The sequence below is a fragment of the Amphiura filiformis genome, chromosome 7 (assembly GCF_039555335.1).
Source record: "Amphiura filiformis chromosome 7, Afil_fr2py, whole genome shotgun sequence".
NCBI classification, from domain to species: domain Eukaryota; kingdom Metazoa; phylum Echinodermata; class Ophiuroidea; order Amphilepidida; family Amphiuridae; genus Amphiura; species Amphiura filiformis.
This window is the reverse complement of record NC_092634.1, coordinates 17046471-17073102: the sequence shown is the minus strand read 5'-3', so window position 1 is coordinate 17073102 and position 26632 is coordinate 17046471. Positions and strand designations below refer to the sequence as shown.

The 26632-nt window shown below is 38.8% G+C and overlaps 1 protein-coding gene across 1 annotated transcript; it reads left to right on the top strand.

The window, feature by feature from the left end:
- Nucleotides 1–231: 231 nt before the first annotated feature.
- LOC140157684 (uncharacterized) lies at nt 232–26546 on the top strand. The gene is made up of 13 exons (XM_072180924.1): nt 232–404; nt 2769–2895; nt 4268–4405; nt 5357–5591; nt 10500–10582; nt 11284–12283; nt 12880–12999; nt 13959–14057; nt 18979–19156; nt 19820–19957; nt 22862–23122; nt 24620–24757; nt 25380–26546. Exons 1-13 carry the CDS (start codon nt 341–343, stop codon nt 25487–25489), a joined length of 2691 nt encoding a protein of 896 aa, XP_072037025.1. The 5' UTR covers nt 232–340; the 3' UTR covers nt 25490–26546.
- Nucleotides 26547–26632: the final 86 nt, after the last annotated feature.

The following is a 26632-nucleotide window of genomic DNA, read 5'->3' as shown; positions in this document are numbered from 1 at the left end:
TAATAGGGCCTACAACTTATTGTCATAAGTAAACTGGGAAAGATAAATTAATACGATGATGACCGTATACGGGGAATCTTGGAGAGGAGCGTGTTGTTTTCGTGTTTTTTTTTTTTGTTTTTTTTTTTTTTTTTTTTTTTTTGTGTGTGTTTTTTTAAGAGACTACATAAAAATTCAGGGATTTCAAAACGTGTTGTTAGGATCTTTCTATAAAACGCTGACTGGCAACTTGACAACAAACAATCAAAGATGGCGGCTCCCATGGCGTGAAACATCTGCGTGAAAAAGAAGTATCACGATAAGGTTTTGAATATATTTGCAGCTTTTATTTATCACACAGATGGATCTCGGAAAAGCTGCTTTTTATAAAGCAGCAACAACGAATTTGTTTCATCATAATCAAGGTAATTAGTCGAGATAAATTAAACTTAAAACTGTAAGTGTAAGTAAGCTTACTGGAATTTCGCTGACTGAGACTGTTTTGTCTTCATTCCTTCACAATATTTGTATTTCACAGGAAATGTTAACATATGTAGGAATGAATAAAATATGTTTTACAAAAATATGTTTTTGAAGGAAGTGCAAAGTTCGCCACCATTGCAAACACACTGCAGCCTCCTCGTGTTTATCTCTCGTTGAAGAACTGTTTGACGCAGTGCCGTACTATGCCTATTACGCTGACTTTCGTATTCGGCGAGGAGGACGATTTCGACCTCCTGGTTTGTTTACAAACAGACAGGTAGACAAAAGACCGTTCCGCTTGTCCACAATAGCGTGATTCACGTAACATGAATAGGGATTAAAAAGCTGTCACGTAGAACCATGTGCTTCTATTGTCCAATTTGCCATCAAGATTTCATATGGAAACAGTTCAGACCCAGTACAGGATCATGTCAGAAATTAATATTTCGTTCTGGATCTGATTATTAGGACTATGTTTGACGATGTCTGAGCATGCGCAGTTGCAATTTTCCGAAATTGCAAAAAGGCTTATTGTTAAAGGTATGCCCAGGCAAACCTTAAGTCCGAATAATCAGACCCAGAACAAAATATTAATTTCTGACATGATCGTGTTCTGGGTCTGAACTGTTTCCATTTGAAATCTTGATGCCAAATTGGACAAAAGAAGCACATGGTCCTACTTCACAGTTTTTTAATCCCTTATTCATGTTGCATGAATCACTCTATTGTGGACCATCCTTTTGATACTTGAGTATTTGGACAAGCCGGACAGTTTTGACAGACCCTTGGCTTTGCCTACCTCTCTGTTTGTAAACAAACGAGGAGGTCGAAACCGACCCTCCAAATTTTTGTCTTGGAAGGGCAACCAAACAATTTATTTTTTTGGCCTTATTTCTAGCACTGCTGACACAAACTAAACACTTAAGGCCCATTCAGTGATTTGCTCATCCGGACGATCGTAAAAATCATCAAAATTCAGATTTTGTTACCTTTGTAGCTCTTTGTCATTGTCATAGATGGTACTAACATAGCCTGCGAGCTGTGTATTTAAGACAAAATGAGACATTTTACACAAATCTGTAATTTAAATACGGACAGTATCTAAATTAGCTACATGTATTTGAATGGGGCTTCAACTTCGTCAGTACTGCTGTTTTCTTCGTTTTTTGCCAAATTTGTCATAAATATCAAATGACAATTTGAATGACTTATCCTTCACTTTTAAGCAATTTATAAACAATTTAAATTTTTTTACACTTGTGCTGGGATCACTGAATGGGTCTTTTATTAACCCTTACACCCAAAAATGCCACAGAATACCACGATCAGGCATGAGAATTTTCAGTTTAAAAACTGAATTAAGTTTTTTTATAGTCAAAATTTCCGCAACTTTATTTAATTTCAGCCTGTTTTTGGTACTTTTGCCCAATTTCACGCCGCATTTTCAGTTTTTTCAGTTTTTTTAGGAAAGTGCAGTCTCATGCCTGCACGATGAAAAAATCAAATCATGCATGCATCCCAGGGTCTGCGATGACGCAATCAGCCTAAGTGTCAAATGCTCACGGAATTGCTGGCCGGGCAGCAATAACCCGTCCAGCTCCCGGTCCGCGATCGTGTGCTTGGCATGCGGGGGTCAAAGGTTCAATCCCAAAAGCCAAGTCAAAATTCTTCTTCTTCTTGAAAAATTCGGATCTTCTGTGACTTCCGATAGCAAAAACCTGGGTCAGTGTTAGGGTTAACAAAGATGTATTTTTCCACATTAGAGCCTAGGTAACCCTTACACCCAAAAATACCACAGAATACCACGATGAAAAAATCAAATCATGCATGCATCCCAGGGTCTGCGATGACGCAATCAGCCTAAGTGTCAAATGCTCACGGAATTGCTGGCCGGGCAGCAATAACCCGTCCAGCTCCCGGTCCGCGATCGTGTGCTTGGCATGCGGGGGGTCAAAGGTTCAAATCCCGGGGGTGCCAAGTCAAAAATTCTTCTTCTTCTTGAAAAATTCGGATCTTCTGTGACTTCCGAAAGCAAAAAACCTGGGTCAGTGTTAGGGTTAATAGGGGTGAATCCTTAGAATCCCAAATGCTTCCCTAGATAGTTAGGTGTTCAAACTGAAAAGAACATGAATTTTGTATGAAATATGCAAAGCAGGAACCAGCTCCCTTAATATGCCCCTGCTTCTGCTATACATTTCTATAGTTGTACTGGACAGGCCCATCAGGGATATATATATATATTCAGACTTCCAGTTACATCTTGAAAAGTGTATAATTTGTCCAGTGTATGTTTATTTTTTTGACAGTTTTTCATAAGGACTATGGTCTCGTGTGGCACAATGGGAAGGCTGTTTTCTTATCTGATCTTCAATTTTGTCATGAAGAGAACCAACCAAAACCTGCTTCTCCTGCACTGACATTAGGCCAATTTAAGTAAGTTACAGCCATCTGCGTGTGACATACATGTATGTGTACATCGTCGCTGGGCAGGAAAAACCTCATGTTTTGACCTAAAAATAGTTTGTATTGCCATTTTCGACCAACCCAATAAAATCCGGAAAAAAGGTGTTATTTTTTCATGTTTTCATATATATTTATTTGTTTTAAGGTCAAAATGAGTTTGTTTTTAAATTGGATTTGTACTTGATAATTATTTTTCTAATAAGGCTTAATGTTGTCTGTGTTGTCTCATTTATGACTGTAACTCCACAACTGTTGTCTGTGCTGAAATAAAATTCTGATGCAGTAGTTGTAGTCCTTGCCCCTATAATATACATATCTTACTTGTCCCCAATGCGCTATAATTTTTGAGAAAAATGCAAAAATAGGCACAAAATTGGGCAGGGGTGTAGTACCCTTAAAGGCAATACAAATCTTTTTAGGTCTTATTTCAAAAGTCAAATGCAAAACCTCATACACAAAGTGGGCCTGTTTACATGAACCTCATGTAACAATTTTGTCATTTTGCATGAGATGCAAAAAACTATTCAACATTACAGGACTTTAAAGTTTGTATACTTACTTAGGCTTAGGAACCGGGGGGGGCGGGGGCTCAGCTCCCAATATATGACCAGATACCAGGAAAAATTGGTGTTTTTGACCTATTTTTCGCAAAATAGGCACACCCAGGAATGGGTCACCAGAATTTTCTCTTTGGTCAACCCTCCCCCAATGTTGAAAATCTTCCTAAGCCAATGACTTAGTTCTCTGGGTTGATAGGATGAACAATTTGTTAGAGGACTTATATAGAAAATGAATGGTGTTGGTTATGTTGTCACTTACATATAATGTAGCTTACAGTTACAAGGGAAATATCAGAAGGTTGTTGGGGATTTAAGTTGACCAAAAAAAAAGAAGAAGAATTTGACCAAAATTAAATGAGGCTATTTGGGGCCCAGATTTGGATTTGGCCTTTGGATTTACATGAAGTTTTTCCTGCCTATTAACAACTAAGGTGTGTTGTGCTGTGCACATGCCTCACCTGAGACAAAAATACCTATGTATTTTCGTCTCAGTGCCTCACACCTTTGGGGAATGCTTGATTGCAGCATGTCTTTGTGTTTGTGCGCGTCCCCAGTTGTACAGAGATTTCTCATGTTGGTGCCATTGTTTGCCAGTGTTTATGAAAGCACACACACCCACATGCACTTGTATCCAGAAAATGTTGCTTTTAGCTGACAGACATAGTTCTTAATGTAGATCGCTATATATAAATGCTTGTAATGTATGTAGATATCATTTTCTTGTTCCAATTAAATTAAAAATCATTCTATTAACTCACTTTCTTTGTGTTTTTCCAACCTAGTGATGATGTGATTGGTGTTTGTTGGAGTAGAGATGAATCAGCAGGAGCCAATACTAGCTCTGGAGACAATGATGATGTCATCAGCCATCTGTGTGTCCAACATTTGGATCACATCACTGTATGGGCAGTGTCGGGAAGGTTTGTCAATATTTGTTTTGTGATATACAAATTTATAATTTAATGTGTCTTAAGGGGGTACTACACCCCTGCCCAATTTTGTGCCTATTTTTGCATTTTTCTCAAAAATGATAGCGCATTGGGGACAAGTAAGATATGTATATTATAGGGGCAAGGACTACAATTACTGCACAGTAAATTTTATTTTAGCACAGACAACAGTTGTGGAGTTACAGTCAAAAATGAGGGAAAACCAATATTTGATCAATAACTACTTGCTTTGAGTTGCTGAATTTTCAGTACAGTAGTCATAGTCCTTGCCCCTATAATCGTCACCAATGTGCTATAATTTTTGAGAAAAATGCAAAAATAGACACAAAATTGGCCAGGGGTGTAGTACCCCCTTAAGTGTCATTGCCATCATCTCTGGCTACATAATGTTTATGTACAAAAAATTTCTTGTAGATTAATTTGTTCAGCAAAAATATCACCAAATTTGAATTATGTTCTAGTATATCATAACGTAATTCAACACATTGGCCTATGGAGCAGTGTAATACACATAATCATGCATAAATCGCAAACACAAAATCGGAATCAACTGAAACAAAAACAGTTGCCTGCAACTCTTCTTGGAATAATAATACCATATTTAACTGAATTAGCACCTTTTAGTTCCCTTAGGGCTCATATTGAAATACCCTACCACGTTTTCACACAGAAAGAAGGCAGGATTCCCCTCGCTAAGCGCGCGCCTCAGGAAAGCTCGGTCATAAAACGGATGGATTATATGCATCAGTGATACACCCTGCCCAGGATTTTAACAAAAGAAGGCTAGCACATAGGAAAGCTGCAGGATGGCGCACACCTTCCTGTGTAACGGAATTTCAATATGAGCCCTTAATAAGTTCTTCAGAATCCACACTTCTCTGAATGGATCCACACTAAACAAGTATATTTTTTCCATTTCAGGAACATAGACCTCAAATGCCAGAAGCAGGCAGAACTCCAAGTCAAATCATTATCACAAGGTTGTTTGTGGCATCCCAGGGAATCAATTCTATGTGTGCTCTCTCACACAGAGCTACATGTATACAATGCACAGAGTACAAGCTGGGACACCATACAATGTGATGGAAAGGTAACCGCTGGTTGCTGGGGCAGAGATGGGTCAAAGTTCATATTAGCCTTTGGATCAGAAATGAAGGTAAGGAAAACATCTTATTTATGAAATACATGAGATGCTTGAGATTATATGATGTCACTCCTACTACCACCATTAAGCCCTACCTGCAATCTACAAGAATGCATGAGAAGCTTGAGCAAAAATTGAAAGATCTATGTGTTTACATATACTTTTGGAGGCGCCCCACTGGATGGCAGCACTTCACATCAGCTCTTAAATAATTGTTTAATTATGTGGTTTTTACTGATGTTACAAATTTTTGGTGTTTACTAGTGGTGAAACTAAACATCAGGACTCTACTAGACACTTTTTGTAACATCTAATGGATTATTTTAGAGTTCTGACGAAAAAATACTTTTCTGTATATTACTACTGTGAGTTACATCAGTTTATGTATTTTACTCAACACACAGAAACCATACTCATCCAACAGTGACTTTGGTCCCTGGTTGATTTTCACACCTCTTCATACCTTGTTGCACAAAGTCCTATCATTTTGATCACTTTGTTGCATAAGACCCTATCATCTTTGATCACCTTGTTGAATAAGGTTTCATCATCTTGTTTTATGTGTGGAGATATACTGACTTATTTGAACAATGGTATTATATCATGTCTTGCTGGTCATCTTATTGACCATCAATAATGGACCAAATTGCCAATGTCTTCTATACACTAGCTTAGACTGGAATTCTGTAGGCCTACATGTACAACATGGAAATCAACTGCAGACACTTAAGTATCTTGGTGCCCGCATTCCTTACAACAGTAACACATCTGCGTCTTTTCAACTTGACATCCTGATATTCGGGGACATTAACCCAAACCCAGGCCCAAACCAGACTGATCATGATCAGTATGAGCAAATCAAACCCAAACTTGTTTACAATTCTGGACAGCTGATTGCACTGAACACATACAACAACTCAACCAAGCAATCATTACCCCGGTTACCCACAGAGGTTTGGAGAACAATTACTTCCCTTGGAATCAATATCTCATTCCATTCAAAACCACGTGGAAAAAGAGGTGGCCGACGAAAACCATGGCTGATCTCAAACAATTCCACCCACAATTCTATAGATGATTCAGTTCACAGTATACCTGTTCATATCTCATCTGAAAGGAAAAAGAAACTGCACATAAAGCCTGTTCACACTGATAGGCCCAACCGTACCCTCATAACACCCTATATAAATCGCGAACCGTTAATGAACATGAGACTCTGGAATCCGAGATCAATCCGAAATAAAACAACTACATGTAATGACTATATTAGTGAACACGATGTAGATGCTATCTTCTTAGTTGAAACATGGTTAGCAACCAATGACCCAGTTGTCATTGGCGAATTGAAGCCAAATGGGTATACTTTCTTGAACATCCCACGAGGTACCAGTAATCATGGTGGTATTGGGGTTCTTAGTAAGGCTCAACTTGCGTTTCGTTTACACCCGCTTAATGCTAAGACAGTTACCTTTGAACATGCAAGTATCTTAGATCCAAACAATGGTGTTCACTACATTATCATATACCGTCCCCACCCAACCAAAGCAAATGGCTTTACTCTTAATCGGTTCATGGAGGAGTTTGAGGATTTCCTCCAGGAGGTCTCTTTGTTGACAGGAAAACTTATCATGTTGGGGGATTTTAATTTCCACATGAACGAGCCTCACAGATCCGAGGTTATTCGTTTTCAAGCTATTTTATCCTCTTTTGGACTCAACCAACATGTTACCCAGGCCACTCACATATCCGGTAACACTCTTGATTTGTTACTCACTCCTGAGAAGGAAGATTTGGTCAGACTCTGTGATGCTGGCACTGCCTATGGCTCTGATCATTACATGGTAAGATTTGTTCTGCAACAAAGTAAACCACCACCTTTAAGGGTCACTAGTACATTAAGGGATTTCAGAAAGGTGGATCCAGTGGCTTTAAAAACTGATCTTAATTGCGAACTAAATAACAGTCTGAAACCGAAACCTAGTAATGTGAATGATCTTTTGGATCACCATGAGAAAGCTGCTATTAGAGTCCTTGATAAACATGCGCCTGCAACCACAAGATCTCGTCGTTTATGCTCTCGCCCTCCGTGGTATAATGACGATCTCAGAGAAGAAAAGCGTAAACAACGTAGACTTGAAAGGAAGTGGAGGAAAAGTGGCTCTTCATCAGATAAGGAATCCTATTGGGAGCAGCATCTTTGTTACAATAAAATGTTACAGGACTCTAAAAAGACACATTTCAACGATGCTCTTTATAATGCTAGCCCAAAAGATACTTTCAGGGTCATTGGTATTTTACTAAACCAAAATGAGAAAAGTCTGCCATCATTGTACACACCTGATGTGCTAAGCAACAAGTTTGCTGAATTCTTTAATGAAAAAGTTGAAAAAATTAGAATTAGTATAAAGTGTAGTGTTAAGGATAGTAGTGTTAAGGATAGTAGTGTTAAGGATAGTAGTGTTAAGGATAGTAGTGTTAAGGATAGTAGTGTTAAGGATAGTAGTGTTAAGGATAGTAGTGTTAAGGATAGTAGTGTTAAGGATAGTAGTGTTAAGGATAGTAGTAGTAATGTAATTGATATTCCTCTAGGTGATGACTCGGTGTCCTCACTACATAGTGATGTTGTTATTCAAAATCATCTTGATCATTTCAGAGAATTGACTGAAGATGATGTTCGTTCTATTATTATGAAATGTGCCAACAAAACATGTAGTCTTGACAGCCTTCCCACCTGGCTGCTAAAGGAGAATATTGATATTGTTCTTCATTGTGTAACTGACATTATTAACTCTTCTTTAACAAATGGTATTTTCCCAGGTGATCTTAAACAAGCAATTGTCACACCTATCCTCAAAAAACCCAATCTAGATTGGAACAACTTACAGAACTACAGACCCGTCTCAAACATCGCCTTTATAGGGAAGCTAATTGAGAAGGCTGCAATTATCCAGATCAAAGACCATATGCGTGCTAATGAGCTTGATGAATTATGTCAGTCTGCCTATAAAGAAAAGCATTCCACTGAGACAGCACTGCTCAAGGTGACCAATGATATTACCAGGGCCATTGATGATAACAAGGCAGTCTTCTTAATTATGCTTGATCTTTCTGCTGCCTTTGATACCATTGACCATGACATTTTATTCTCTCGTTTAGAGCATGGCTTTGGTATCAAAGGCACAGTCCTACAGTGGTTCAAGTCTTACATAAGTGGTCGTCAGTTTAGAGTATCTGTTGGAGGGGTGATGTCTGATAGGCATGTTCTTGAGTGTGGCGTACCTCAAGGCTCTATTATTGGGCCAAGAGTGTTTACAAAATATTCTCAGTATATTGCTAACATAATCCGTCGTCATGGTTTACATTTTCACATATATGCCGATGATGTTCAAATCTATATGTTTTTCAATCCCAAGATTCCTGGTGACTCAGCATGTGCCATCTTCAAGCTATCCATGTGTGTCGAGGAAGTTCGTGATTGGATGCTTTGTAATATGCTGAAGTTAAATGACTCCAAAACTGAGTTTTTCATTGCTGCCCCTCCACACAATATGCTCAGTCTCTCCAACATCAAGATTGGTGATGCTGAAGTAATTCCATCTGCTACCATCAGGAATCTGGGAGTTGTTTTTGATGCTACGATGAACATGTCTAACCATATAACATCTATTTGTAAAACAGTTAACTTTCTCTTGTGGAACTTGTCCAGAATTCGTAGGTTTGTCACCGAAGATGCATCCAGTAATGCCATGCGGGCACTAGTGTTATCCAAGATTGATTATGCCAACGCCCTTCTGTCTGGATGTAGAAGCAAAGACGTTGCTCGCTTACAAAGACTACAAAACCATGCTGCCCGCATTATCTTCCAAGTTCCACGCCGTCACTCATCTTCACCTCTTTTAAATTCGTTACACTGGCTTCCAATAGACAAGAGAATTTGCTTCAAAGTGCTTCTTTACATTTACAAGACATTGAACGATCTGGCACCACCCTACCTCTCTGATTGTCTGACCATCCGTGTTCCAACTAGGGAAGGTCTTCGTTCAAATCAAGATCTTACGCGCCTTATAATTCCTAAGACAAACAGACTGATAGGCGATGGATCGTTCAGTGTCTTTGGACCCAGAATCTGGAACAATCTTCCTTCATCCATTAGGTCATCTCCCACAGTTACTACTTTCAAACGTAGCCTGAAAACCCATCTTTTTAACCATTGCTAATTTTATGTTGTTTCTTTTGCATATTTTTGTTTACTTGTAGTCTTTAGTAGTAGGTTAAGTTTTTCTGTAAAGTGCAATGATCATTTCTTTGAAATTGCGCTATATAAATGCCGTTGTATGTATGTATGTATGTATGTATGTATGTTTAATTGTCTCGAGTAGTGAAACTTTCCTGAGTTTGCAACTTGTTATGTTACATTTGATACCAACTTAGGCAATTGCCTGCTGGACTGGTCACATTTCATGATTTTCATATATCATCCGCCTAAATAAGTCCAATGGTATCAGATATAGGGATCAGATGCAATGTAGCAAGTTCCAGTTTTCAATTCAACAAATTTGTAGTCTCTAGGCCTAATACATACATGTAGCCCTTATCCAATAGTTGCAAGATTTCAAGTATCCTGAAAATGTTCCTGTCAATCTCTTGCAATTAGCAGAGGGGCGACAAAACCATGAAAAAAGACATTGGAATGTATGCTTTTGACCACATACATGTATAATGACTCACTTATTAAGCACCCATCACATCGTAGGAATGAGACTACCAGTTTCTGCGGGAGATGCAGTGAGTCTGGAAAGCACCTGTGATCAAGATGACAGACCGTGCTATAGAAAACTAAGAAACATGAGTTTTAAATCATTGGATTTGCCTATGATCAAAAATTTTAATAATGAGAAATGTGTCTTTATTTTACCATAGGTTTTGGAATTCAACCCACAGACACTGTCACTGGAATATAAAGAAGAAGATAGAAACAACAAAGCTGGTACAAATATTCAGAGGTAATACATGCACTTCCATTCTTTCCAGTGCCATTAATGTCAGGGGGCAAGTCCATTTTGGGGTAGGGGCCCAACTATTTTGTTCCCAAAACTGACAAGCATGAAAAAGTCATACCTAGTTTTTAGATGCAAAAATCAGCCCTACAACTACAAGGAGAGGTGCCCATATCAATCCACCTGTCTATACACACTGATTCTTTCTGACACCTTATCTTTGTGGTAGACACCAAAGATTGTTTCTTGTGCAGTTTGAAAGTCACTTAAGGTATCCAAATGTGCAGAAACGCACATTTTTTTCCCTAAAACATGGATACAGTAGTTCATTTAGCCTTGTACAGTGACATCAACATGCCTGGCAGATGATGTGGCGCAATCATTCCTGCTGTTAGCAGTTAGCCCTGGTCATTGAGATACTAAAATTTATTTAGTTTTGGTGAGTCACATGCTTGACTTAGGCAATTGTTTTTGTTTGTTTGTTGGCAACTTAGAATATGTGTATGAATTATGCATTTGATTCTCATATTGAAAAGCTGATTTATGCAAATATCTCAAATTGGTAAAAATATAACTTTGGCAATTATCTTAAGAAGGTGATGAAATTAAGGAAATATCTAACTTGCATGCTCAAAAGTGGGTCACATCTTATTAGGCAAAAGTCACTAATAAAGAAAATTTTCAAAATTACTTCCATTTTGATTTAGTTTTCAGAACTATACATCCATCAAAGCAATGACTCCAGTGACAAATGAACTTGTTGCCATAGTAACTGATCTTCCATTGGACCATCTCATTTACAAAAACCACCAGGACCAACCACTCTCAACGGTGATGATGAAAACCCATCAAAAGCCTTCAGCAGATGAATATAGACAAACAAGTGAATTTTCTTTAATCATTCCAAGGGATCTGATAGTTCAAAATCCAATTGTAGATATGTTCAAGGAGCATAAGCCGTGTGATTCTTTAATATACAATGTGAGCAAAACTGATGAGGAAACTCCAAAGACTTCTATATCTCAGGAAGAAGAACGATCTCCAAGCGCTGATACCCCTGGGGAAAAAGTTGATCAGATTCTGAATCTGATGAAGAGAATGGATGCGATGCCCAATGAACGAGGAAGCTCTCTGCAACTTGAAAGAAAGACATCACCAGCTGTTCTTCGCAATGAGTTGGAATCAGCAATGACAGATGCAGTCAGAAGCGGTCCCATTGATATCACAGAGATGATGAATGAAATACAAGGTGCTGATTTCAACAGTTCTGTTAATAAACTAAATGGACATAATGCAAACTTAAATGCAGATGGTACAAGTGCCAGTAGCAAGAATGGTAGAAGTATTCCAGTAAGAAGCCATTCGAATGGTAACCATGGTCACAATGCAGCAAGGTCAATGCACTTTGCTAATCACAGTAGTAGATATGAGGTAACCAGTTTGATAGAAAGTGAAATTAAAGGAAGACAAACAGGTCCACTAGATGTGACAGCACTTCTTGCAGCAAAGATGGCAGCAAATTCATTAGATGGCACTCAGGGACAAGAAGTATTCAAAGAAGATTTTGTAAATGGCAGAGGTGTAAAGAGAGAAGTTGGTAGTGGTGATAGTAGCCAGACATTGGCGGATGATATAATTGATCTGACAGGATTAAAGGCTGATAAGATGGAAGGGGATACATCACAGACTGTAGAAATAAGACAAAAGGTGAGAATACGTAACAAAACTTTGACTGAAAATATAAGAGTAATGCAGAGAACCACCTGAACAAAACAAAAAGATTCAAGCTGAATTTATACTTGATAGCGATTTTCTCGCATGCTCGGTGTTTACTTCTGATTTCAGAGTGTCAAGCTGATTGTTGATACCCATTGCCTTTGTGAAAAAATGACATCACTTTTGTGAGTTGAAAAAAGCTCAACTCCCGAGATATGTCACTTGTCACATGAATTCATCAACTAATCCAATTGGTTTAGCTATCTCGATCATTAAATTTCGGAGATGAATTAATTCAAAACAATTGACAGTAATGGATGTTCTAAAAATGTATTTTGTGGCCTTTTGAATATTTAATTTTCTTCTGCAATTATGATCGCTATGCTGTTTGTAACTAAATTGTTCTTTATACTGCCATATCTGAGGCCCTGATTTCCATAACAATAGCATTGACTAGCATTTCAGTGTCAATTCTATGTTAAAATTAGAATGATAGAGAAAACAAAACAGCATCGCAAGCAAGCAACTCATTACTGACATAAAATGCAGCTCTTATTCTTAAGATATATGTTGACTTTTATTTTCAGACTGATAGTCCTGATGCAGCTAAACTGACCTTGTTACGTATGAGTGCCTTCAATGAACTAAGTGTCATGACCTCTGTTGACCTGCCTGGAATATTGATGCCTGACCTCTTGCATTTTCAGGTTTGTTTATTATAACTCTTATGTGGTCTTGTTCAATACCACACAGTCTTTTTGATTTCTGCTTTATTTTTTTGTTCATGAGGAAGGTAAGAAAACCCTCAGTTTATCTCTAAACCCAGTAAAAGCACACCCCAGCACTCCTAGATGAGTTGGAACATGCTCCAGTGATCTGGGTTTTGGAGTTGAAGCATGCAGTTCTCTGGGACTAACCATGCTCCAGTTCTTATGAACACTAATGCACCAGTTCTCTGCATGGGACTTGTGAGTTGAAACATACTTGTTCTCTGAAACGCCTAGTTGAAGCATGGTCATGGACATGGAGTTTAAGAAAACTGAAGTGCTCTGGAACTCCAAGTTGAAACATGTTCCAGTTGTCTTGGACTCAGATCTAAAGCATGCTCCATTTCTTTGGGATACTTTTGAAGCATGCTCTACGTTTATACTGGTACTCTAAGTTGAATCATGCTCCATTTCTCATGGACTCCAAGTTGAAGCATGCTCCTGTTCACCAGGATTTTGAGTTAGAAGTATGATCCAGTTCTCCATGCCTTTTGAGTTGAGTATGCTCTCTGGACCTCGGAGTTGAAGCATGCACTATTCTCTGGCACTTCACGTTGAGACATGCTCTTAGTGACTCCAATTTGAAGCAATATACTTCAGTTCTTATTGTGACAACAAGTTGCAGCATGTTCCAGTTCTTGGGGCCTCTGACTTGGAAGTATGTCCTAGTAGTTTGATCAGGCCTCCCAAGTTGAAGCATGATCTGGGACCCTGCATAATAAATGCTCCAGTTCTCTAAGATTCCCAATTATTTCCAAACCAGTTCCTTAAGATCTTTATTCATTCAAACCAATTTTCCAATTCACTTTTCAGTGCAAATATAAAGTACTCGAAATTGGTTCAGAAAGCTTAGAAGTAGGAAATAACTAATTAACTTAAACGTATTTGCTTTACCACAGGAAAGTTCCCAGTGTTTTGTGGTTGGAACAAAGACACAAAGACAGCTATTGGTTTACAGATTATACAACAACAAACTGGAACCAGCCAAAGAAAATATTGTAAGCATAAACAGAGTAAATATACTAATTTGGAATATGGTACACTACCTGATCTGACAAAGGGTGGCAATTGTGAAATTGAAACACAGGCGAAATAAGAAGCAAAAGTTCATAAATACTTGCAATATGACACCCTCTAACTTTGCAACCCAGTATGCTAGTAGGGACGGAAGGTATGAGTACACAAACTGGCGTCACTTAACTGGGGTTAACTCACTCTGGCCTGTTCAAATCAAGTGGCATTAATGATACCTGTGTCCCAACATCAATTGGCCCCACATGCACTCTGGCCCAAGTTTACAATATGTTAGTACCATCCAGAGTGTGGCCAAACTGGGAGCTGCTGTGGCCAGAGAGGGGACAAGTGGATTTGAGTGAGACCAGCGACAGCCCTAGTAGAATGAGGCCGGTTTGTGTACTCATACAGGATTTCAGCAATGGCAGGCATGGCTAATTGTCAAGTTGATGATAATACAGCCGAATTCTCAAAATTACCTTTACCTCTTTTGGTCTGATTGGATAATAATAATAATAATAATAACAGGCTCTTATATAGCGCCCTTAACCCAGAGGGTCTCAAGGCGCTTAACAAACTAAAAACCAAAGTACAGCATAAAAATACCAGTAAACTTAAGTCTACAATATACAGTCAAATCTTAGAATAAAACTACAGTTTGATTTAAAAACTAATATTATACAACAGGAATAACAAATTAAAACGAAGACAAATAATACACAATAAAAGAGAACAGAGAGCAGAATGTCATGTCGTGGTAGCCTGTATATCAGGCCATCGAATGAGCAAGGAAAAAACAACAACAAAGCCACGACATCAGGACATTCTTCCTCTGGACATTATTCCGCATGATTGCACAAAAAATACAGTTTATAAAGTCAATTGAATGAGATTGCACATGACAACATTATTGATTAAATAGGAAAGTCTTGAGTTGTGTTTTGAAGACATTGATAGATGGAGCAAGTCGTACATGCAAAGGCAAATTGTTCCACTCTTTGTATGCAGCTTCTGCAAATGATCTTCTACCATACGCTGTGCGTGGGCGACGGCAAGGAGCTTTGAGGAGGTTTTATGTCAAGATCGAAGAGTCCGGTATGGGGTATAAGGTGTAATGAGTTCCGAGATGTATGGTGGTGCTTGTCCATGAAGAGCTTTGAAAGTAAGTAGGCTGATCTTGAATGTTATTCTCTTGCGGATAGGGAGCCAGTGTAAGTCGCGCATGATCTTGGAGATGCTGTCCTGCTTCTTTGCTCGTGTGTCAAGCCTTGCTGCTGTGGTTTGCACTCTTTGCTTTTTCGCGATCTCCTCGTCAGGCAGTCCGTATAGAAGAGAATTGCACTGGTCCAATCGCGATGTTACGTGAGGCGTGAACGAGTTTCTCTGTTGTCGCTGATCCAGATAGTGTCTTATCCGTCCAATGCATCTGATTGCATGTGTCGCGTTCCGACAAACATTGTTCACATGTTGTGTCATGGAGAGCTTATCGTCAAATATCACTCCCAGATTGCGAGCAGACGAAGATGGTTTCACTTTCGTATCTCCAACCTGAACTTCAGCAAGAGGAGTAGTTTGGCGATTCCGGGATGTTACATGCAGGATCTCTGTCTTGGTAGCGTTGAGCTGAAGTTTATTCCGGACAGTCCAAGACTCCACATCGACGAGACATTGTTCGAGTTTAGCAATGCACTCATTCCTATTAGATGGCGCCATAGAAATGTGAAGCTGGGTGTCGTCAGCATATGACATGCACTGGACTCCATTTCCCACTGCAATGTCTTCGATTGGCGCACTATACATGGTGAATATCACAGGGCCTGCCACGGAACCCTGTGGAACACCAAAAGGCATAGGGAATGGATTAGATAGAGCAGAACTGATGGCGACAGTCTGACTGCGATTGTCTAGGTAGGATGAGAACCAGTCCAACGCTTTGTCGCTAATTCCGTACCTGCTCTCTAGGCGATCAATCAACACCTGATGGTCGATGGTGTCGAATGCAGCGGAGAAGTCCAACAACACCAACACAGCTTCGTCACCTTTGTCAATTGTCTGTAACAGATCATTAGCCACTCTCAGTAGTGCAGTTTCAGTACTACATCACTCGCGGTATGCCGACTGATTATTGCTCTGGAGATCATTATCCTTCAGGTAAGTTTGGATTTGAGATACAGCTACCCGTTCAACAAGTTTGGAATCATACCGCAGATTTGAAATTGGTCGATAGTTTTTCATGTCCTCGCTATCAAGAGAGGGTTTTTTAATGAGTGGCATGACACGAGCGGCTTTGTATGAGTCAGGAAATCGTCCAGTGGACAAAGATCTATTGACGATCTTCACAAGAATTGGCAAAAGATCATCAAGCACGTGGAGAAACAGACACATGGGGAGTGGGTCTAGCGTACATGACTTTTTTGCAGCCTTCATCACGCGCTCGCGAACCTCATGTTCTGTTACACAGCGAAATTGTCCAAAAGACGAAGAGCATGTTTCCGTCACTGTCACAGACGATGGGGGTGGGATGGTATTGTCAAGAGAAGATCTGATCTTTTGAATCTTGTGATCGAAAAACTCCACGAACTCATTGGCAAGCTCATCGGAAGAAACGCGTGATGGAAGTACAACAGGTGTCCGTGGAACGGACATCTTGTCAATCACACCAAACAGTTGCTTCTGATCACAGTTAGTAATTGTGGAACGATGGTAGGCCGCCTTGGCGTTGTCAAGTTTCTGCTTATATTCAGAGCAGCTGTGGTGAAAGAGTTGTTTGTCAATCTCTAGTCCCGACTTTTTCCATTTTCTTTCCAGTGCCGCTTTTCCTGTTTTGCTTCGCGAAGGTTCTTGTCATACCATGGGGCGTGAGGGCGCAACGTGATCTCGCGAGTTTTCTCTGGTGCATGTTTGTTCAGAAGTTCACGTAAGACTAGATTGTATTGTTCAGTGAGAGTGTCGATGTTGTCAGCAGGTGTCTGAATAAGTGACGAATTTACCACATCTCGGCGCAAATCATTGAGGTCTACAGCTTTCAGATTGCGATGGCGCACAGTGCATTTTGTTGGATCAGGACGTGCAAGATCAAGTTCACATGTTACCGCTGAATGGTCTGATGGTAGGCCATGGATGATTGAGATCTTAGCTGCAAATGACTCTGCGACACGAGATATTATTAAGTCGAGCGTGTGTCCTTTCTTATGTGTACTGCCAACTACATGTTGAAGAAGTCCAGCCGACTGTAGAATGTCAAGCATACGCTTAGCATCACGGTCGTTTTCATCATCCATGTGGTGATTGAAATCACCAGCTTAATAAAACTTTACACTGGACGATGGACATCATCTCAAGAACTGTAGAGAACTCACTGAAGAATGTCGCACTATTGGCTTTATTCTTCTTGGATTTGGGTGGTCGGTAGAATGTCAGAAGACGAAATGATTGTTGCATCTTTGAAGATATTGTTAAGTCCATGAGTTCAAAAGAAGAGAAGGTGGGCGTTGATTAACAGATACTTGAAGCCTTTTCAAGAATTACACAAATACCACCTCCAGTACGATCTTTTCTTGGGTCTTGATAAACTTGATAGTTTGGAAGCGTGTTGCCTATGTCGGCAAGCGAAAGATGGTCACGTGAGTCTCCGTCAACCAACTCTCTGTGATTGCTAAAATGTCAAGTGTGTGCATGATTATTAAGTCACAGATGGAAACTGACGTGCCACGGCGCTTCATGGATCGTGCATTCCACACACCAAAACGCGCTTTTTGGCGCGTTCTTCAGATTTGTCGGTGCCACCAGGGATAAGAGGGATTTCCACAAGATGTTGTTGTCTTGGATATGTGACGCTAAACTCAGCAGGCATGATTTGTGATGACGCGAGACAAACTCTATTGTTTGTGATGACCTGGATACGCCGACCTTTTCTTCCACCACGACATCCACGCTTTGTCAGTTTGGCTATATTGAGTTCTTTCAACCGAGACCAAGTGGTATGGTCAATACGAGTATAATAGTGTTTATCGCACTTTTGTTTCATATCCAACAGGGAATCCCTGCTATAACATAGCTTTGGTTTCATGATTTAATATGTAAATACAACGTCGACGATGGCAAAAGTTCAATTGTTTACACGAAAAATTCAATGTACAGTAAACGCTTATGTAGTTCAATCCATACGGAAAATCACGCAGCGAAAATAGTTGAAATGTCACTATCAGAGCAATTTATAAACAAAATCTCTGTCTTTAGATGTACGACAAAGTACTTACAGTTCATATGAATACATAAAAGTAGTAGAAGAACTAAAAATCATGTAAAATTCAACAAATTTGTCAGAGCTCGATGAAAGTACGTGCAGCCTGCTGAGGGCGCCACCGAAAAAAAAAAAAAAAAAACTGTGTTGCATATAAAGAATGGATGTCAATCAAATGTCTATTCTCCTGAACTTGTATTAAAAGAGTGTGATAAATCTGTGATTTGCTTGACCAGACCAACCTAAACTGGATCAAAATTCAGATATTTGCAGTTTTGAACAAGCATAGAAATGTGTTTCTGGTTCTGGTCAAATACTTCCCAACGCTTCATACGAAACCAGACGAGAAGGAATTTGTGCACAGATGCACGCCAGAAGATTTAATTGTATTGAGCTGTTTTCTGGTAGTATCTTAGGACTTCTTTCTTGAATGCTTTGGTTTCTTGTATGTCTATTATTCTTTGAGGAAGCTGGTTCCAATCTTTGGTGGTTTGTAAAATATGTGCAGATGAACTAAACAAATATAATGGGAGTTAATGTGGTAAAGAGAATATCTTACATTCAAAATGAAGCTGGGCTAAAAGTGGCACATACTATTATTATCATGTAAGTGATGTTGTGAAATTTGGTTTTAGTTCTAATATCATTTAATTCTTCCACAGATGTTGCCTGATTTGCATAGACCTCTTGGTGTATGTGATATTCCAGGATGTCCAACTGATATTCTAGTTTTAGCTGGAGAGTCACAGCCATCTGACGGTGCTTTCTTGACAATTTCTTCCAAGACAGAGATGAACCTGAAACTGATAAAATATGATTTGCATTTGAAGGTGCAAAGTGGTAAGTACTATAGGTGTAAGTAGAAGTAAAGGTTCATGCCTGTATTTAATAGGCCTGAGTGCCCATCTCTCTTTCGAAGCGACTTGGGGCCAGACTCCTCCATGAATAATGTTGTGTGTTGGGGTCTACACATTTTGATGAGCGGTAGGGCGAGGCATCTGACACAGCAGTTGAAATATACATGCATATTTTGCGTACACAGGTAGCTCCCAGTTATCAAAATCACCAATATGAAAATAAAGAATCTCTATATCAATTATCATGCTCCAAACATTCCCTGTACGTGCACATGTATTTATGTGATGCATTAAATGAAATATTTTCTTAATCTTGGTCTGTGTAATTGAAAAGTGGCCTATTGCCAGTTCGTCCTCAACCAGGCCTCAAGTGCCCTTGAAAAGTTTGGAAAGTCATCACATCAGATATATCTGAGGACTATTAACCAAAATCCATGTATACTACTTGAGGTGATTACTACACATGTCACATGCATGTCTTGCATGTGTAGTAATGTCACATTATTGATTTTGTTGTGATATCTGTAAAATGGGATGGGATGCAAAACAAGTTGAAAAAATGGTACAATGTTTCATTATCTAATAAATATGTAAAGTATCTATCATTAATGTATGCCTGTGAATAATGCATTTATTTGTTGCACAGGTTTTGCTGAGAATGGCAGTGCTGCAAACAGATTTGCCAATAGTCATGTTCCCTCAGATGTCACAGACTTATCAAAGATACAGATGTCATCAAGTAAAGCAACAGGCCAACATGATGTGTCTCAATCAGCTACCCCTGGTATGTTTTCAACAGGTTAGGCCAAATAATCCCTGGTTGCTTGTGCTCATCCAACAGACCTTAATCTGAAAACAGCTTTTACTGTACTTTTACTTTACTTAAAAATGCGCCATAATTTTTGAAAATTCCATATTTTTGACATCCTGAAAAGTTATTTTAAACAGTATCTTTGCGCTTGTAAACCTTTTTTTTAACATGACTGAAGTGAAACAGTAGAGATATATCTCAATGCACATATATTTAGGCCATCATTTTTTAAGCCAATTCTGTAATTTTTGAACACAAAATGATCTACTTGTTACATCATATAATATTATGCTAATTTTAATATTCAAATATTGCCACTGATATTTTACATAATTAGCAACCCTGGCATTAGAGATGGAAGTAATCATCATAATTCTAAACTGTAAGGATTTAGAAGGTAATTTTATTTCGACATTGATGTAATTTGGTTGTGCAAGTGTATTGAAAAGTAGAGCTTTGACAGTTGTCTGTAAAAACATTCTGTAGGGGCACTTACAAGGGGAGGGATGCAAATTATGTTGAATATGGTACTTTAAAATATACTCATTTAATATTCAGGCACAATTATCACTCTACTATTGTGCTGTCAAGTAGATGCAAGTTTATTGGTCATCCCCCAAAATCATTCTGTGATAGCCTTATGATTGAAGTAATTTGTACATGCATTCAATTACGATATTGTCAATAATTATACTTAAATCTTGATGCAAATTGGTAGGTTGGAAAGGAAGTTAAGTCTTGAACCATTTTCCCCAGAGATACTGTGCTACAGGCCTGTTACCCTACTGGTAGTGGCATTGTTCTGCTTGTATTTCCCCACCTATCATTATTCATTAATTCATACTATAAACCTGGCCATTTTCTTCAAGTGTGCATGTAAGCTTCAAGTCTTGTTATGTATGTTTAAAACTATTGTTCTTTATCAAAAAAAATTAACCTAAATCCAACTTCCATTTTAAATATCTAACAATCATCAGAAACAGAACTAGAAGGCTATATATTTGTACACAAATACGGCTATACCCGCATGTTATCGGTGTACCCAAACTTACAGTCTTTATTTGCTGAGGACTTAAAATAAAGAAACTGTAAAAAGTCGCCCAATTGGGCAAAAAAGTGAAAGTACAAGTCACAAGCTTTAAAAGAATGTAGGATGCAATGTCGTAGCACTTAAAATAAAGAAATTGTAAAAAGTCCCTCCCAGGGGCGCTGTCTCTCTAATTACTCTCCATAGGTTGCTGTTGGCAGTCAATCTTACTAACAGTGAGGCTATGCAATATGATTGGGGAAACTATTCCAGAGGGAGTATGTAAATTAAATGAAACAGCCATTTCAGAGGGAGTATGTAAATTAAACGGAACAGCCTTTTTTGTGGTCATTTCAGAGGGAGTATGTAAATTAAATGGAACAGCCAATGGGTATGTAATTTAACTGGAACAGCCTCAGCGTTGATGTCATTATTATAATTACGCTATTCTCTGTGGATCTGTTTAGTCCTACGTGTATGGGGTGGGTGTTAGTAACAATATAATTCTCAGGTGCAATCTGTGTACAAACTCTGAGCCCTGAAGCTGCTTAATTTGATGAGAAACGACCGGCCCTTTGTTTAAACATTTGGGGCCCTGGGGCCCATAGTATTTGACTTATGAGGCTCATGAACATATATTGAAGTATAATTCTCTGGTGCTCTCAGTAGACTCAAGCTGGTACTGTAGCTGCTTTATTTACTGAGTAACGGCCGACCCTATGTTTTAGCGTTTGGGGCCCTGGGGCCCATATAATGTGACATATGGGGCTCATATGTACATATAACAATGTAATTCTCAGGTGCAATCTGTGTACAAACTCTGAGCCCTGAAGCTGCTTTATTTGAAGAGAAACGGCCGGCCCTTTGTTTTAACATTTGGGGCCCTGGGGCCCATAATATTTGACTTATGGGGCTCATTTACATATGTTGAAGTATAATTCTCAAGTGTTATCAGTACACTCAAGCTGGGCATTGTAGCTGCTTTATTTACTGAGTAACGGCCGGCCCTATGTTTTAGCATTTGGGCCCTGGGGCCCATATTATGTGACATATTGGAGTTATATATACATATGACAATATAATACTAAAGACCTATCTGTGTACCAAATCTGAACCCCGTAGCTACATTATTTGCTGAGAAACGGCCGGCCCTTTGTTTTAACATTTCTTTGTTTTAACATTTGGGCTCCTGGGGCCCCTAGGCTTGTACATCTGGGGCCAAAATAGGCAAAAGGCACATCTACAATTTAGGGCTCATACATGTGCCACATATGAGCCCTAGTGCCCTTGTAGCTTTAGAGCTAGCCTTGTCAATATGTTGCTCCTTATTTTTAACATTTGGGGCCCTGGGCCCATAATATATAACATATGGGGCTCATGTATACTTGTATTTATAGAGTACCCATGGGGCTATCAGTGTACCGACTCAGGGCCCTGAGGCTGCTTCATCTGATAAGAAACGGCATGATTTGTGTTTTTACCTTTCGACCCCTGGGGCCCGTGACCTTTGACCTCTGGGGCCGAGATGGGCAAAAGGCACTTCTGACGGGGTAGGGCCCATAAGTGTACCACATATGGGCCCTGGGGCCCTTGTAGTTTTAGCGCTAGCCTTGACAGAATGATGTGTTTGATGGAAGGAAAAGGAGAAGGAGGAGGAGGAGGAGAAGAAACCACAGGATGGGAAGATACCCTGCATGCTATTGCATGCGGGTATAACTATGGTTATATTATTTCGTAATTATGTGTGAAGTAAAATAATCAGACTTTTTAGTTTCAACATATTAGGGAAAGTATTGAATTGAGTGGAGTAAGTGATTAATGAGAGCGTATTTCATCCACTTTCCCCATAGAAAACACAGAAATGTCAACCCAACCCAACGAAAGTCATCATGGGCATACGATGGCCAGGACTTCTGCTGCCTCTGGACATAGTACAGTAAACAAACCATGGACATCATCACCAAGGTTTAAAAACAGGATACAAGGTGGTTGGAGAAGTTATTCCTATGAGACGGGGCAGATGGCATCTAGAAGGGGTCAAAACCAACAAGTGGAGAGCTCAAGTAGCTCTGAGAGAGGTGCTTCAAAGTATCCATACCCTGAAGATGCAGGTGAGAGAACAACAGACAGACAAACAAAGATGGACAGACAAACAGTGAATTAAGAGACAGAGCAACGTGTATAGTGCAAGGAAGTTATAAACCGTATAGGTTGTTTTGCAAGTGAAGTAAAGCATTTTTGTGTTTCAATTGCTTTTACTTATTTATTGTTTAATTTAATTTAATTTGTTTAAATTTCTAATTGCTGTTGCATATCGTCAGCCTGCTATGCTAATTGCTAAGTCATTGTTTGTAACTTTGAGAACAAAGAACAAAATGTGGTTCAAGCATGCATCAGTTATATAATCACCCTAATTATTTTGGATTATTCCCTTTCATTTGTATCATTATCATTTTGTTCTTGTGCAAAGATTGGTGAATAAATATGTTTAAATGTATGTTTGAACCATATTTTGTACTTTGTTCTCAAAATTACAAAAAATGACTAGGCAAAAAGTGTAGCAGGCTGACGCTATGATCATCCATATGACTGAGGGATCTTTGATTAAATAGGCTATTCCAGTTGAAATCCGTACACCCCTATGGAAGACATGACCTTAATCTCCCACACAGGGAGTGTAAATTTCAAGTGGGGTTAACTGAATAGTCGATTCCATTTGAAATCTACACTGTGTGTGTGTGAGATTAAGACCATGTCTTCCATAGGGCTTGTATGGATTTCAACTGGAATAGCCAAATGATGTAGAATTACAGGTCAGAAGAAAGGGCAGACAGTCATAACTATAGACATAGACGAACAGAAACACAGAGTGATACAGAAACAATAGGATAAACAAAAACGAATGGGTACATTCAACTCTAATATTTCCTTTTCTGCTTTAGGATTTAGGTTTAAGGCTTTAGATTAGGAATGTTTAGGGTTAGGAATTTGTATTTTGGAACATTATAGGGCACATGTTGGTAGCCAAATATCAACTTCCCATTTTTGAAAAGGGTGTTTGCCACATTTTGCATCTGAAGTCGTTCATATGACATGGTAGTTCAGGTGTTTCAGTGGTTCCATTGCTATGTGTTCTTCTCCTCACATTGACCAAGACCAAGGTTATGTGAGGTAGCAGCTTATTGGCTGATGCAGTTTCAGCAGATGAAATTTGTGGTAATTTCAAATGTGAATTTACTGCATTAATTTCACAATTTTAGTTGTGTATAGTGTACTAAGAATGCCAGCATAGGGTTACGTATGGGGCATGTTCAGATGAGTTCATGACACCGCCTCAGTATAGTTGGCACTAAATAGGAATAGCAGTGCAAGTCAGCTAAAGTAAAAAGTGTCTGTTACCAATTTTGACTATTTTGATGAAACTGTGCCTGTGCTCTTTGTTGGTTTGAGCAATGAAGTGAAGTGTCAGTGGGCACCCAGACAGCAGATGGTGTAAATCTAGACTTGTATCACAGAGGTTGACTGTTCAAATCCTGCTGCCATTTCTTTTACTTGGATTTGAAATTTGTGATTAAATAACCATAATTATTTATTTTTGTTCTCTCCAGATGTAGTACACTTGGTTTGTAAAGGAGCAGAAAATGAAGCAACATTAGTACTGAAGACATTCCTGCTAAATGAACAAATGCTCAAACTTCAAGCTATAAAAAATGCCTTTGGGCTCAACTCTGTGGAAATGAAAATAAGTAAGATATGAAATGTTTGTTTGTTTGTTTGTTTGTTTGTTTGTTTATTTATTTTATTTTTTTGTAAAATAATGATATATCTGATGCAGTCGAGATCAAACTTAAAAGAAAATACCAACTCCATGCACTTCGTTTTTAAATTACCCATTTCTTCAATATTCTTCAGATAGAATTATTTGTTGATTAATTCATTTACCAGTTTATTTCAATAAATGATTATTTATTATACAAGTTCATATTATGCAAAATGTGATTATACATGCTCCTTTATGTTGGTAGGATATGGGTGATCAGCAGTTAAGACTCCTTTTTAAGTTACATCCTGTCAGCCACTCTCTCTGCATGATGAGCAGTTGTTCATGCTTTATAACCACTCTCTCATGGTATCTGCTCATGTTTTGTCATTCTTTCCAGTTCAGCATCATGCTCCCATTTTGTTTCAAAATTTTAATATTGTACTGTCAAAAATAGCCACCAATCACCCCTTCTGAAATGAAAGTGGACCATACTTATCCTCTTCTTTTAGGGTTTTCATAGTTTATATCTACATGGACGAACCATTTTGAGTAAAATGCAATTACATGTTGTTGTTTTTGGGTTTTTTTTTTCATTTCATGTGCAGGAGATAGCTGGGTGGTTCTGACAGAAGACTCCAGTGGCTATGTTCCACTACGCTTCTCTCCTAACTCAAGTCACACCATCAAGGAAAATCACAAGTTGCACAATCTGTGAGCAGTTTTATACAGAAGATTGAAAACTAATTTATCCCTTGGTTCGTCCATCAAACAGTTAAAAAGAAGAATGAGCTTGATGTGTGTGCATAGAGCTAATTAGTCCAATATGTGCGTGGAACAATCTGTGACAAACAGGACATGAAAGATGGGTTCAGACGTTAGCTGCTGTATTGCTGTTGACTCTGGACTTGTGTAGCTGCCTTTTGGTCTTGGCTTCCTTGATCCTATTCGACTCAGACTTGACACTCCATCTGTGATGATGCTCTGCCATGAGTCTTGTTCTGGAGACGCATACTTATTACAAAACAAAAGGATTACTGACTTGACGTCTTTTGTTGCTCAGCTGCACAATATTTTAGGCACATTGTCACATATTTGTAATTCATAAAAAACTACCAAACAATTAGAAAGAACATCAAAATGTTATTGATTTTACGCCAGACCTCTCCCACCAAATGAGCTCACTGTGGGGTGACAAGAGGCTTTGCACTTTGTTCAGTATGGGCTTGTTGGAAGGAGAAGTCAATGAGAATGTTGCCATTTTAAAACTCTTATTCTTGTCAATTAAATGTATACAAATTGACAAAAGTAAGTCGTATTGTGACAATAAGGTATCAAAATGTACAGAACAAATCTGTTGAACTCTTGAATGATCTTATCGATTGTTAGTTTTTGTAAGAACATGTGCCTTCTTTAATATACTTTGCTTCACCATTAAGTTTGGTAGTGGTATAGGTGTGTATTTCGCTTGGCACCGTATCAAATTGTGTGCGTAAAGTTATTTGTGCAGAGGGTACAAGGGAGTTGTCTGCACTTGGTATGCTTGCTGCACAACTGCAAACAAGCATTGACATCATTACCAAGCTTGAGGTAAAAAAAAAAAGTGAACCAAGTACCTTTTGTGAGCAGTTTTTATGTCTTGTTTTTCAAATCCACAAACGTTTTTGTATGCGATATATCAGGTGATTACTGACAGATACATGTGAATTTCAACAGTGCAATATGGCCAATGGCTTAACTATAAGATGTATACACCAACCTTTGCCGTCCACATTCTCAACATTTGTAGAATTTGTATTTTGAATTATAAATAAATTGAAGTGAGATCATGCATAGAAAATGATGACAATATGTAGTGCTA

Bases quoted from the DNA above. Each gene is read 5' to 3' on its own strand.
- LOC140157684 (XM_072180924.1), top strand. From the start codon at position 341: ATGGATCTCGGAAAAGCTGCTTTTTATAAAGCAGCAACAACGAATTTG. The intron at 10,583-11,283 runs GTAATACATGCA...ATTTTGATTTAG, and splicing joins GCTGGTACAAATATTCAGAG to TTTTCAGAACTATACATCCA. The intron at 13,000-13,958 runs GTTTGTTTATTA...GCTTTACCACAG, and splicing joins CTGACCTCTTGCATTTTCAG to GAAAGTTCCCAGTGTTTTGT.